This window comes from Carassius gibelio, chromosome A19 (genome assembly GCF_023724105.1).
Source record: "Carassius gibelio isolate Cgi1373 ecotype wild population from Czech Republic chromosome A19, carGib1.2-hapl.c, whole genome shotgun sequence".
Classification (NCBI taxonomy): Eukaryota; Metazoa; Chordata; class Actinopteri; order Cypriniformes; family Cyprinidae; genus Carassius; species Carassius gibelio.
The window spans coordinates 6968009-6982116 of NC_068389.1; the positions used below are offsets into that span (position 1 = coordinate 6968009).

Below are 14108 nucleotides of genomic sequence, written 5' to 3' on the forward strand. Positions count from 1 at the left end.
TATAAAACTCATGGATGACAGAACATCACCTATAACTCGACCAAGACTAGTGCAGACTAGCAACTCTACAGCAGTTTCACCATGGGATCCTCAAAAACAAACTCATCGACATCAGGCAGAAATCTTACGATTAACAACCGACTTTCAAAGACCACAGTGTAACGACATCAGCATTTCTGGCTGCACTATTGCAATTCTCTTCTGGCTGGACTTCCAACAAGTGCAATCAAACCTCAACAAATGATTCAGAACGCAGTAAGTAAATAATCCCCTCCTGAGCATGAGATTTGTAAGTGAGCAACACCTCGTGGCACAATCACAGAGAGCCACAGAATCCCTTTCCAGAACATTTCCTTTCGCTGTTCCTTGCCGGTGAAATAACCTTCTCTCTCTATTTAACGTGACAAACCCTATCCCTCCTTCATATAGCTTGTCCAATTCTAGACGATATTTGAAACTTTGTTGCTAGCACTTCTTGTATTATTGCTTCATTTTAATTACAACTAATTAAATTAATTAATTAATTTTAATTAAACTACATTAATATTAAACAGTTTGTTGCATTCCTCGCTTTGGATAAAAGCGTCTGCTAAATGCATAAATTTAATTTTAATTTAATTTTTAATTTAACTAAAACCTAATTTCACCCTAGGAGTTCACAATATATATATATATATATATATATATATATATATATATATATATATATATATATATATATATATATATATATATATATATATATATATATATATTTATAGATATAGATATAGATATGGTCACGCTTTAGTTTGGAGATCATTTTTCACCATTAACTATGTTTTTTTTTTTTTTTGCCTTGATAAACTACTAACTTGCTGCTTATTATTAGTTAGTAAGTTTAAGTTAAGTTTAGGTATGGAGTGGATTAGGGGATCTAGAATATGATCAGACAGAATAAGGCATTGGAATGTGTTTTATAAGAACTGGTAAACAGCCACGGGATGTTTATATATATATATATATATATATATATATATATATATATATATATATATATATTACAGAAAGTACATAAGCCAAGTAGTGAATGACAGTGGGTGTTACTATGAACCATTATACAGTGTTTTTTGAGAACAATTGATCTTGTCCGGCTAAAAAAAAAAAAAGCATATAATAAAGAACACAAACTCCAGCAGCTTTTGGACACTGAGAACAAAAAAACCCTAACCATCTGTTTGCTTCCTAATGGATTTAACCCTGTGTTTGGGCATGCGTGGATGACACAACATCTGTCACTCACTGTGAGCTTCACTAAGCGGCACGTGGGCCGTCTGAATAGAGACAGATGTTGGTTTTGCAAGCCCTGATGTCTGAGCTCAATTCTGGGGCTCCTGAATGCAGTGACCTCTCTGACTATAATGACAGCGAGACCCCGCAGTCACAGCCTTTGTTCAACAGAACGGGTGCATGTCTCTCTGTTACAATACATTAGTTGCAGTTTTGTCCTCTGGGTCGTTCCACAGCAGCCCTGGCTCCTCTGAACTGTGGAAATTATTTAAAAATATAATTATTAAAAATATCTTATTTAGATGGCTACTTCTGAAAGATCAAATGTTCAAATAATTGTTTTCTATATGAACGTATTTTAAAATGTGATTTATTCATGTGATCAAAGCTGAATGTTTTCATCATTGCATCATTAATCAGAGTCACATGATCCTTCAGAAATTATTGTGATGATTTTCTGATGAAAAAAACTTGTATTATTATTATCATCATCATCATCATCATCAATGTTGTATATAAAGGTTTCCACAAAAAAAAAAAATAAAAAAAAAATATATATATATATATATATATATATATATATATATATATATATATATATATATATATATATATATATATATATATGACAGCGAGTTATATAATATATATTATTATTATTATTATTATTTTATTTTTATTTTTGAAGAAACCTTTATATACTACCATTCAAAAGTTTTGGTTGAGAGACTGTGTGTGTGTTTTAAGAAATTGATACTTTTATTCAGCAGTGATGAATTACATCCAAAGTAACAGTGAGGATAATGTTACAAAAGGAATAAATTTTACAATTGTACAACCACGCTCGAGTTATTTATTTATTTATTACATAATTTATCTCTCTCTTTTTTTTTCATTGCTTGTGAAGTATCACAAAGAATGCAACTAAACGGAAAGAACGAGTATTTACAGTATGTTTGTGATTGAGAGAGAAAGGAGGAGGAGATGTTAGAGGGGGAAGGGGTGGTTTGGTGGTAAATACCCGGCTGTAACAACACACACAACCGGTCAGATCAGAAAGGACGAAATTTGACGTGATTACAGTCAGATCAGCAGACGATCATGCTGTCGATTAAACCTGATGTCTAGTTTTATTTCCAGTGTTTGATTCGGCCAGACCTCAGCTCGTGTCATCATGCTGTAGACCACTGTGTGGCTATATCTGTCTGGATTAGGCTTGTTTAACACCTTCAGACTCTCGGAATTAGCGCTTTCACGTCGGATCATCGATAGATTAGTGTTGATCTCGTCTTGGGCTTTTAAGGACACTGTTTGTGTGTGTTTTACAGTAGCTCGCGAGCCAACAACAAAAGCGCTAGCACAGCCGGCTAACGCTAGTTAAACACCGGTGCCTTTAGTCGTTTATCTCCGAATCTATCAGTGATGGACATCGGGAATGATTCAGCTGCTTTACTAATTGGTTAAGTGTGTGTTTGGACTAAGAGGTTCATTCAATGAATCTATGAGTTTGATATCAGTAGGTTAGAGTAGCGGTGTAACGTTAGCTTGACATTAGCGTTAGCCTGTTAGCATTAGCGACTCCTTTGTTGGGAAGAGTGAATGTGATTTCACTCACTTTGCTTTTGAGATTTCGTTTTTATTCAGTCTTATCGATTGTTTTATTGTTTATATCTTACTATCGTGTATATAAGAAGTTCGTTTGGCTGTAACATCAGTGTTTTATTAAGACATGAGCAGGAAATGTTGAGCAGCTGGTGTCTCTGGTAATACACGGCTGAAGAACAAATACAGATATTGTATGAAAATAGCCATACTGACACTACAGACTATCACAGTTCATCGTTTAAAGCTAGTATGGACCACATTTCGAGTTTAAACAAGATCTGTTTGGTATGGACACATCTACTCTTCGTCTTCATGGGTAAGAGACTTTGTTTCGCTACCCTAAATATCATGAAATCTTCTCGCGTCTTACAATTATTGTTGGTTATCATAAAATAGCGTTTGCAGTGTAATGTAGCAAATACTATATGTTAAACAATGTCGTTTCAGTAAATTACAGCCTAGTGATATTTCAGCGGAGTGTGCTGGTGTTCATTCATTCACATACATTGGAGTTTCTCTAATGCTTAAATAAGGGTTGATTTAATTACTCTCACACACACATAACGTTAGAGTGATTGTTTTGAGATCAGATCCGGGTCAGTGAAAGGAACAAAGACTTGTATTGTTTGCCCTTGGCTGTCAGTTCGTCTGGTCCTTTGCCTCTCGTTTTCTTATTTACTCTCCACCTTTATTTATCTGTCCTGGTAGGGGATTTTCAATCGTAAATGTTTTGGGGAATTCTTTATTTTTCTTCCTTTCACTTTTAATTTTGTTTGGAAAATTCCCTTTATCTAACCGTCCATACGAAATCATCTGATGCAGAACAGTTGATTTATCAACAATAAGGATGTTTTTTTTGTTTCTGTAACTGAATGGCAGTTATAAATTCACATTGACTGGAAAACAATAGCATACATTGATCTGTTCATGTTTCAACTGCTTCCAGCATTATCACAAGTAATTTCTGAAATTGAAAAAAATAATGTTTTCCCACTGGATAACATTAGCTGGGTCAAATTTGAATCAGCACAATTGAAAAAAATAAATAAAAAATCTGCTATATATATTTACCACTTTTTAAAATTATTTATTTTATTTAATTATTTATTATTATTATTATTATTTTTTTTTTTGGTGCCTCTGCAAATCCCAAAATTGATTAAAAAAAAAAAGTTTAGAGGAACACAGACAAATAACTAACATTTATAGCAAAGTTTCAAATACACAGACCAAGAACCGAAGAGTTATACACAAACTTACATGTTGTTTACAAAAGAACTGGATCATAAATGTATCTTTTTTTTTTTCTCTTGTGAAGTACCGTTTACTCCAATGCATCTGTTCTAGTTGACAAATTTCTTGCTGGTCATATTACAACTGACCTATTGATATAGGCAAGTTGAAATATCCACCGTATCTGTCAGTTGTTGTACATTTGTTGTGTGGCAGTGGCAAGGTTTGCATGCGGCTGTTTCCCCTGTGCTGTGCTCCCATCATGCAGTCAGCTGTTGTAAGCAGCCCCATAAGTGAGGGAAACCCCAACAGATGACCAGCAAGCCCGAACAATGCATGCCCCTCAGGGATAGTGTCGGGTTTTCTGTGGTCATGCATATAGAAAAGTAATCTATTGTGAATAGGATGTCTACAGTATACTGCAGAGCTAGAAGAGTAGTATGCTATTTGGACATAGTCAGAGATTTAATTGCTATGCAATGGCCACAGCTGCCACAGAAGACTAAGCCAGGTTTTATCCCAGTCACTTTGTTGATGGTAGATGTGTATGGCAATTTTCTTGCATTATCTTTCAGGTTTAGCAATTGAAAAGGTATTACTTTCAAAGCAGATGAAACGTGGCTTCGATCAGTCAGAACAAGTCCAAATATTAGCTGAGGGTTATGCATGTCTGATGTTCATGGCTTGGTCTCTTACAGTTATAAATGCATTACAAATATATGTGGGCGTTTGAACCAAATTTCACAACAATGCTGGAAGCATTCTGGATCAGTCTGTTACTCACAAATGCACCATTTTAATATCGGTTTGATAGTGAGTACGCATTGTTCCTGCTTGCGTCCAACTGTGGATGAAATTTCAGCCCTTGGTTTACAAAGCCCTGCTGCACACCAGATTAAGTTTAAAGGATCAGCTCTCTGTCCCCTTTAGGTTTTCATCTACACACATTGCTTTCTTCACACAGCATTCATATGCATCATAATCATTGGAAGTATGTTTTTCTTTTTTACAGTAAATGCGGTTTCGTCGCAGCACAGCGAGAACGTATATGTATCAGGCATGGCGAACGGTGAGTCCTGACTTCAGATTTGGTTTACAGACCCCGGTTATAGATTTTTTTTTGAAATCTTCAGAGCAAAATAGACTATGTGGATGACTGTGAACCAAAGCTCCTCAGTTGTTTCAGAAGTCCTCAAACACAGCTTGTAGGGAGCTGGATGTGCCTCTGGAGATCAAAGGAATGTAAGACATATAAAGACTCATCATACTTAGCCCAGATTAGTCTGCACATGTTACCTCTTGCCTGAGTAACTGGTAACTTAAAGGTTAGCTTTGTACTGTAATATTTTCTCAGTGGTGAACGAGACATGAAGTAAAGCTGAAGATCTTTGCCCGAACCCGATGGGACCCGTCGGGACCCGACGGGTTCGGTCGGGTTCGGGCTTAATTTCTATCATCTTACGCGGGCTCGGGCCGGGCTCGGGCTTGTGCTCCGGTTTGCGAGGTAAACGAGCGGTCATGTGATGTGTTTCGATTAGCGCGAGAAAGATGCGAAAATGAATGCTGAGCAGGTGTAACGGAGGCTTGCCTCTGGTGATTACGTTTTGGTTGCACCAGCAACTAAAGCAAACTCTTGAGGTGTGGAAAAGTTTTGGCCATGTTTATAATGAGAATAATGAGTGAATAATGACACACCATCAGTGAGCGCAGGAACGCGCTGAAGACATCTACAGTGGATTCAATCATTTTCCTCCACAAAAACATGTAGACCTAGCCTAATCTCTGTGAGTAAAGGTTTTTCAAATGATAACTAAATATTCATTGAGTCTTAAATGCATAATGTTGACAGAGTATTTACGCTAATGTTGGCATTATTCTTTTATAAAATAAAGCAAATCCGGCGGAGTCTTTATCTTAATTTCGTTATTGCCAAATACCCATCTTAATTTAAAATTTATCTTAATTAAATTTTTTTTAAATGACTCGTTTTTATTGGTGCGTTGGTCTATTTATAGGTTAAATGAGCCTATGTCTAGAATGCTGAGATGTTACGATGTCACAGAGGACTTATTTTATTTCTTTATTCCAACTTCCAAGTGGTCTAGTCTACGTTAGTTATGAGTAAATTATGTTAAAACATAAATAAATTACTCATTGTTGACAAAAGGCAAAAGAGCTGTGTGTGTGCGCACATTTGATTAATGTCGGGCTGTAAATGGGTTCGGGCTTTAAAAAAGCTGTCAATCAAAATGTACTTGTCGGGCTCGGGCCTGAAACCTGTTACAGCTCTAATATGAAGTAATCTGACAGCACTGCATTCAATCCTCCATCGAACACTTCTCATGGTGTCGCCGGTCAGCTTCTGCTGTGCCGGAGTGCGGTCATGTGATCTGGAGGAGGCGTGGCTTTGGAGAATGATTTGCAGGGAGGGTGGGATCTTATGCTTTCAATGCTAGCTTGTTGTTCCCAGCCTCTCTGAAATCCCCCTACTCTACATTTAATCACCCATTATGTGTTAAAATATGCATGCAGGGTGTTAACCTTTGTTTTTGTGGTTTTCTCCAGCCTGTGGAGATGTAGCAGAGCAGATAAGGGCGTCCAGTGGAGTGATCACCAGCCCTGGCTGGCCCTTTGAATATCCTTCTCGCATCAACTGCAGCTGGAACATCAGGGCCAACCCTGGAGAGATCATCACCATCAGGTAACACTAACCACAATACTGCACTATTTGCCCTTCCACTGACGCAGTCAAGAGCTGATCAATAATAAAGATGTTCATCACAGTTTCCCACAGGCTTAACCACAGACTTTTATTTTGGTCATGGTCGCTATGAATTCCTGCAGTGCTGGTGGAGTCTGCTTCTCTGTACCAATGCAAACCACTGCTTTTGCTAAAACAAGCTGCCTCTTTAGACACAGATGCAAAACTTTGGGGATCTGTTTGTTTGTCATCACAACAGAGATGTTTAAGGCAGAGCAGTGTCTCTTGAATTCTCAAGGCGTTTGGATTGTATTTTGAGTTCTCTCTTGGTTTAAAAGAATAAGGTGTGTTTTTTTGCTGTTTTTTTTAAGCTGCTGCCACCTCAAACTCTTTTTGAAAGCTTTTTTTGTGATTATTTCAGTTTTTGTTCTCGCGCTGCCTGTTTGATTCAACCAGAGTGTTTGTTTGCGTCTTTATCCAAGAATGGTGTCCATGGTTACTGGTACAGAAATAGACCAAATGGGTATTTCTTTTCCACAGGATGTGACTTTTGTGGTGAACACAGCAACTTACTAATTTGTGAATGGGAACTGTTTTAAAAAGACCATTGGTTCAGTTTTCAGCGAAACGCATGTCCCACAAGTATACCTTTCTTTTTATAGGTATTTAGCATGGTAGAGTTTTTCCCGGCATCATTTCTTAATTGGTGGTACTTAATAACAATTCAATATAAGTCTTGATCTATTGATTTTTGAGGCTTGTGATGCAGCAGACTAATTTGAATGTTCTTATTGATGACAGGGTTACTGTATGTCATACTGTCATGCACATACCCAATGTTCCTGCACTTAAAACCAGTGGTAATTTTTTTAGTTTTCAGGACTTTGAAATTCAGAGCTCGCACAGATGTGGTTTGGACTGGATCTCCATTGGAACCTACAAGAACCTGGATGGGTACCGGGCCTGTGGCTCGTCTATTCCTGCCCCATACATCTCCTCTCAGGATCACGTTTGGATCAAGTTCCACTCTGATGACAGCATGACTGGAAAAGGCTTCAGGCTTTCTTACGTAACAGGTAGGACTGCTATTAATATCCCTTTAAATACAGCTGTATCAGAGAGGATGCAGTTACGAAGATGTCTCACACTTCCATCCAACACTAGTAAATTCTCTCACTCTTAAATTGTATTTGGTTACTGGATGTTATAAACATCCTCTAAAACATAGATGTTACCAAACATGGCTAAAAGTTGTCTTTTCTAAAGGTTGATATCTGTGTGTAATTGGTAGGGAAATCCGAAGAAGCCAGCTGCAAGCCTGACCAATTCCACTGCGCTAATGGAAAGTGCATCCCAGAGTCCTGGAAGTGTAACACCATGGATGAATGTGGCGATAACTCAGACGAGGAGCTGTGCGCACAGCCTAATCCCTCCGCGTTCTTCTCCTTCCAGCCTTGCGCCTTCAACCAGTTCCCTTGTCTCTCACGCTACACCCGTGTTTACACCTGTCTGCCGGAGTCGCTCAAATGCGACGGCAGCATTGACTGTCAGGACTTGGGTGACGAGATCGACTGTGACGTGCCCACCTGTGGTGAATGGCTGCGCAACTTCTACGGTACTTTCAGCTCGCCCAACTATCCTGACTTCTATCCTCCTGGCAGTAACTGCACCTGGCTGATCGACACCGGCGACCACCGTAAGGTCATCCTGCGCTTTATGGACTTCAAGCTGGACGGCACAGGCTATGGCGATTATGTTAAAGTCTACGATGGATTAGAGGAGAACCCCGGGCGTCTGTTGCGTGTGTTGACTGCGTTCGACTCTCGAGCCCCTGTAGCAGTGGTGTCCTCTTCAGGACAGCTTCGGATACACTTTTATGCTGATAAAATCAATGCGGCTCGAGGGTTTAACGTTACGTATCATGTAGACGGTTTCTGCCTGCCGTGGGAAATCCCGTGCGGAGGGAACTGGGGTTGCTACACTGAACAACAGCGCTGTGACGGCTACTGGCACTGTCCCAATGGCAGGGACGAGCTCAACTGCAGCAACTGCCAGGAAGACGAGTTCCCATGCTCGCGAAACGGTGCATGCTACCCACACTCTGACCGGTGCAACTACCAGAACCGCTGCCCGAACGGCTCCGATGAGAAGAACTGCTTTTTCTGCCAACCTGGAAACTTCCATTGCAAGAACAACCGCTGCGTTTTTGAAAGCTGGGTGTGTGACGCGCAAGACGACTGCGGGGACGGAAGCGATGAGGAGAGCTGCCCGGTAATCGTGCCCACGCGAGTCATCACTGCCGCTGTAATCGGGAGTCTGATCTGCGGCCTGCTGCTGGTCATCGCTCTGGGTTGCACATGCAAACTCTACTCACTCAGGATGTTTGAGCGCAGGTTAGTGAAGCCACTTCGCCAGACTAGAGCTAGAACAGAAATGGATTGTTGGGACCGTTTCCCCAACAGTTCCCAATTAACACGCTTGCTGTTCTTCCAGGTCATTTGAGACTCAGCTCTCTAGAGTGGAAGCTGAGTTACTGAGAAGAGAAGCTCCTCCATCGTATGGGCAGCTGATTGCTCAAGGACTGATCCCCCCAGTGGAAGATTTTCCTGCCTGCTCTGGAAACCAGGTATGAGACTACATAATTGTGTAGTTAAAGCCTGTTCAGACAAAAAATATAACTATAAAGATAACTGTGTTAGTGTCCACATATAAGGATTTGTTTGTTAAAGCACACAGTACAGTTTTAAGTGGATTCTGATAGGCTGTCAATGTTTTTAGTCCTTTCTTCAGCTGGAAAAAGAAGTTCGGAAAGTGATTGTTCCTCTTTGTTGTTACTCTTATAGTTGTGGATGGGCTTTTCTATTATAGAATTAGATAACATAGAGGATATTTTTCTTATTCAACTTTTAATTATTCTAGGTTTGCATGTCACTGTTTTCATTTATTTTTAGGAATGCTGAATCTGTTTTTTGTGCAGGTGAGATGAGTAAATGCATGTTGACATTTCTGATCCAAGCCTTCTCTACAATAAGCTTGGTAAACTTGCACCAAGCTGCTGTCTGACTGACCTTGGACAGTTCCCAGACAGTATGAAGCATGATGGCTGGCCTGCATGTTATAGATGACCTTCGGTAACACTCACTGTTGTTGTTGCTTTCAGGCATCTGTTTTAGAAAACCTAAGACTGGCAGTTCGCTCTCAGCTAGGATTCACCTCAATCCGGCTCCCCACCACAGGACGCCACAGCAACATCTGGAGACGCCTGTTCAATTTCACGCGTTCACGGCAGTCTGGTTCTCTCGCACTGGTGTCTGCGGACACAGAAGAGCGCTCTGATGGCAGTGGCTCCGCACGTGAGCCGGAGAGACTTGGCTCTCGCCGTGGACTCTTGCCCTTGGACTCTGATGATACGGACACTGAGAGTGAGCAGCATCCCCGCAGGGATGTCCCAGGAGCTGTTGGAGGCCTGATGGCCCCACTGCCACAGAAAACTCCCCCAACAACAGCAGTGGAAGCCATCGTCTCCGTGTCTGCCAGCTCGGCTCCACTGGTCAGCCGCGAGAGCAGCATCTCTGAGAGCATCTCAGAAAGTTCTGGAGTAACTGGATCTCCAACTACCAATACTTCTGCATCTGGAAGGAGCCCCTTCGGCAGCGCTCTAAGCCGGGTCACCCGCAGCCTACGCTGGATTCGTTTCTCTCTGGGGCGCTCTAGAGATGGAGGGTCAAGTGGCATTGGGCAGAATCACAGCCCTCTGCGGCAGTTGGAGCAAGGAAGTGTGGGTTGCACTGGTATTGGCATTAGAGGCGAGGATGAGGATGACGTGGAGCTCCTCATTCCCGTCTCAGATGCAAGCTCACTGGACAGTGATGAGAGCTCCAGGCCGCTGCTGGAACAAGGCCTGGAACAGGCCTTCGGGCCCCACCTGACCCCCGCTCCGGTCTCTCTCAGAGGCCGGCTGGTGGGTAGGGATGGCCCCTGTGAACACTGTGGAATTGTCCACACGGCGCGGATCCCGGACGCTTGTCTGGAGGCGACGGTGAAAACAGAATCTAGTGACGACGAGTTACTGCTGCTCTGTTAAGACTCAGAGGAACTCCCTGACTCGGTACATGACCCGTATGACTCTAAAATGCCCCTGCTTACAGCTTGCCATTTCTGTTATCGCCCCCTAGTGGAGCGGAGGTTGAGTGTCTTTAAACATGTGTCCTCTTACGAGTCGAAGAGCTTCAGAAATCAGGTACTTTTAAAGACCGGTCTGTAAAGATCATACAGCGTAAGAGAGCTCCACAGTCCCACTGTCCCTTCCACTGTGCAATATTCGTATTCGTTGAGATGTTTACCAGGTCAAAGTCTATTTTTCTGAGTCAAATTAAGCTCAAGTAGAGTACAGAGTGAGCCGCTTTGCAGTATGGGAAAGCAGCACAGACAGACCCGTCGATCCTGGACAGTGTTGGACAACGAAAGAATGAACACATCCAAGCGCTCGGAGCGATTTGTTCTCTGACCTTTAATTCATTTGTACTTTTGATCTCAGACATTTGTTTTATTAAAGGAATGGTTGCCCCAAAAATGAAATGTCTAGTCACACTCATGCTGTTCCAGACATACTTTCTTATGTTATGGTGAATGGCGTTCTAGCAGCTCTTTTCTATACAGTGAACACCCTGAATACAGATATTATGTGATTCATATGAATCTATTATGTTAGTAGTTCTCATATAAAGGTACGTTGTATTAGATTGGGCATCAGATGATTTCAACGATTTTTTTCACTGATTAACAAAAGTCATGCCGAAGTCATATGGGGTTCTCTTTAGTTTTTTGTTGTCCCCATGTAGTTTCTCTGTATGGAAAAGGCAGCTTTGACATTCTGGAAAGTAGCTCAGAGTTTGTTTAGGGGTTAACAGAGTACTAAATAAAAAGTAATTTTGTGTTTCGTATAGGGCTGCACGATACTGGGAATAAATGACATTGCGATATTTTATTTTTCTGCGATTTATATATTGCGATATGAAATCTAATCTAATTTTTTCTTACAAACGAAAATGGGGTGAGCACACTGACATTCTCATTTTAAATGATTTAAACATCGACACCATCGTGTCAATTGATTAATATGCGCGCGAGAGAGCAAGACAGTGCTCGTGTTGTTTGAAGACTGTGAGCCTGCTTCCGTGGCTCGCTTGCTCTCTCTCTCCTCTCTCTCTCTCTCTCTCTCTCTCTCTCTCTCTCTCTCTCTCTCTCTCTCTCTCTCTCTCTCTCTCTCATGCGCACTCTCTCTCTCGTGCTCTCCGCGAATCACATTCGTCAAGGGCCCGAAGCAGCTGGCCCGTACAGTTAATGAATAACGGATCAACTACGACAGCCTACATCGCACATCCTGCGATGTGACTATCGTGGATTCCTACATCGTGATATCGATGTTTAAACGACACATCGTGCAGCCCTAATTTCGTATGATAGTCAAACCAGTTTGGAACAGTTGAGTAAATGACAATTTTCATTTTGGGTGAAATGTATTCTTTTAACTGCTTGCAAAAGGTTGGAGATCAAAAAAAAAGAAAAGAAAATTGGTACGTTTGTTCAGTTGCGTGTGAGTTTGTGTCCCTGCTGCAGTGGTACTAGGAGCATTACCTGCAAGAATTTAATTTATAACCGGTTGTAATCTGAGAGGGAGCTACTATTTTTAAAAATATTGCATTGTATAACATCCTTTTTTGTTTGTTGTATTTATTTTTTTGTTACCGTAAACCTTTTGGTAACCTTTACTGTTTTGGTACTGAGAATTCTTGTGTGGGTGTGTATATTTATTATTGGTTTTCATTTCAATAGCGTTTACTTAAAAAGCATGTCCAACTGTCTTGTGCTTTTGTTTTTTTCATTTAATGATGCGGTGTTAATATATATCTATATAATTATATACACGCACATACAAAAACATGCAAAAGAGATCTCTGTATGTGTGTGTGTGTGTGTATATATGCATGCACACACACACTACGGGTCAAAGGTTTGGGATCAGTAAGACTTGTAATGATTTTTTTTTTTTAAAGAAGTCGCTTATGCTCATCAAGGCTGCATTTATTTGATCCAAAATACAGAAAAAAAAACATCTTGCCAAATGTTATTACAATATAAAATAATGTTTTCTATTTTAATATTCTTTCAAGTATAATTTATTTCTTTGATGTAAAGCTGAATTTGCATCAGCCATTACTCTGGTATAAAGTGTAACATGATCCTTAAGAAATCATTCTTATATGTTGATTTTATTATTAGAATTAACTATTTTGGCAACAATTGTGCTTATTATTATTATTTTACTTTGATACTTTTTTCAGGATTCTTTGATGAAGAAAAAGCTAAGAAGGAGCATTTATTCAAAATGTAAATATTTTCTAACAATTAAAATCTTTGCTGTCACAATCAAACTTTTGATCTGTAGTGAATGTTGTTAGAAAATATTTCCATTTTAAATAAATGCTCTTCTTTTTAACTTTTTATTTATCAAAGAATCCTGAAAAAAGTATTAAGCAGCACAGCAGTTTCCAGCACTGATTATAAATCATCATATTATACTGATTTCTGAAAGATCATGTGACTCATGAGACTGGAGTAATGATGCTGAAAATTCAGCTTTGATTCACAGAAATAAATTTGATTTTAATGTGTATTAAATTGATGAGCAGAAGAAACTCCTCTAAAAAAACATTACAACATTACAAAACCGGTATAGTGTCTATATGTATATGTGTGTATATAAAGATGAAAAGAAAAATGTTTACTGCACTAAGAGAATAAAAGTGTTCATCTCACTTGTGTTGGACGTTTTCTTTTTTTTTTCCTAAAGTGAGCAAGAGTGGGCGGGCATTGAATTTTAGTTTCTGGAAAAAACTGAAGCATTCTAAAAGTCATCTGTGGACTATACTGAAAAGAAACCAAAGCAGTGTCTCCTGATGATCCCGAGACACACTGCAACTGTGGAGTTTAACTGAAAATATGACTGCATAGATTGTTTCTGTTTCCAAAAGCCAGTTTAATTTTCTCCAATATAGTTGACGTTTCAATGTGATGTTAAACATATGTATTTATATAATGAATATATTACAAATATAAAATCAAACCATTGTAAAGCCCTAACCATATCAATATCATTTTAAAATTAAAATAAATCTAAAATGAGGACGGGACTTTCTAATGCCTTTTAAACAATTTGTAGTGCTTCTATCGCCACAGATTGAAAATCTTGAAAAGCAAATTTTACAATAAATTATTGCACACTTTACAAAAACATATC

At 39.6% G+C, this 14108-nt stretch overlaps 1 protein-coding gene across 2 annotated transcripts; it reads left to right on the forward strand.

Annotated features, from left to right (window-relative positions):
- The first annotated feature begins 2270 nt into the window (after positions 1–2270).
- On the forward strand, positions 2271–13626 carry LOC127935337 (low-density lipoprotein receptor-related protein 12). 2 transcript variants are annotated; one of them, XM_052533123.1, is made up of 7 exons: positions 2271–3190; positions 5120–5176; positions 6673–6808; positions 7682–7884; positions 8100–9201; positions 9302–9434; positions 9969–13626. In XM_052533123.1, exons 1-7 carry the CDS (start codon positions 3124–3126, stop codon positions 10890–10892), a joined length of 2622 nt encoding a protein of 873 aa, XP_052389083.1. In that variant the 5' UTR covers positions 2271–3123; the 3' UTR covers positions 10893–13626. The 2 variants fall into 2 exon arrangements, with proteins under 2 accessions (XP_052389083.1, XP_052389085.1); XM_052533125.1 differs by lacking the exon at positions 2271–3190 and having other exon boundaries at positions 5123–5180.
- Positions 13627–14108: the final 482 nt, after the last annotated feature.

Bases quoted from the DNA above. Each gene is read 5' to 3' on its own strand.
- LOC127935337 (XM_052533123.1), top strand. From the start codon at position 3,124: ATGGACCACATTTCGAGTTTAAACAAGATCTGTTTGGTATGGACACAT. The intron at 3,191-5,119 runs GTAAGAGACTTT...TCTTTTTTACAG, and splicing joins TCTACTCTTCGTCTTCATGG to TAAATGCGGTTTCGTCGCAG. The intron at 7,885-8,099 runs GTAGGACTGCTA...TGTAATTGGTAG, and splicing joins CAGGCTTTCTTACGTAACAG to GGAAATCCGAAGAAGCCAGC.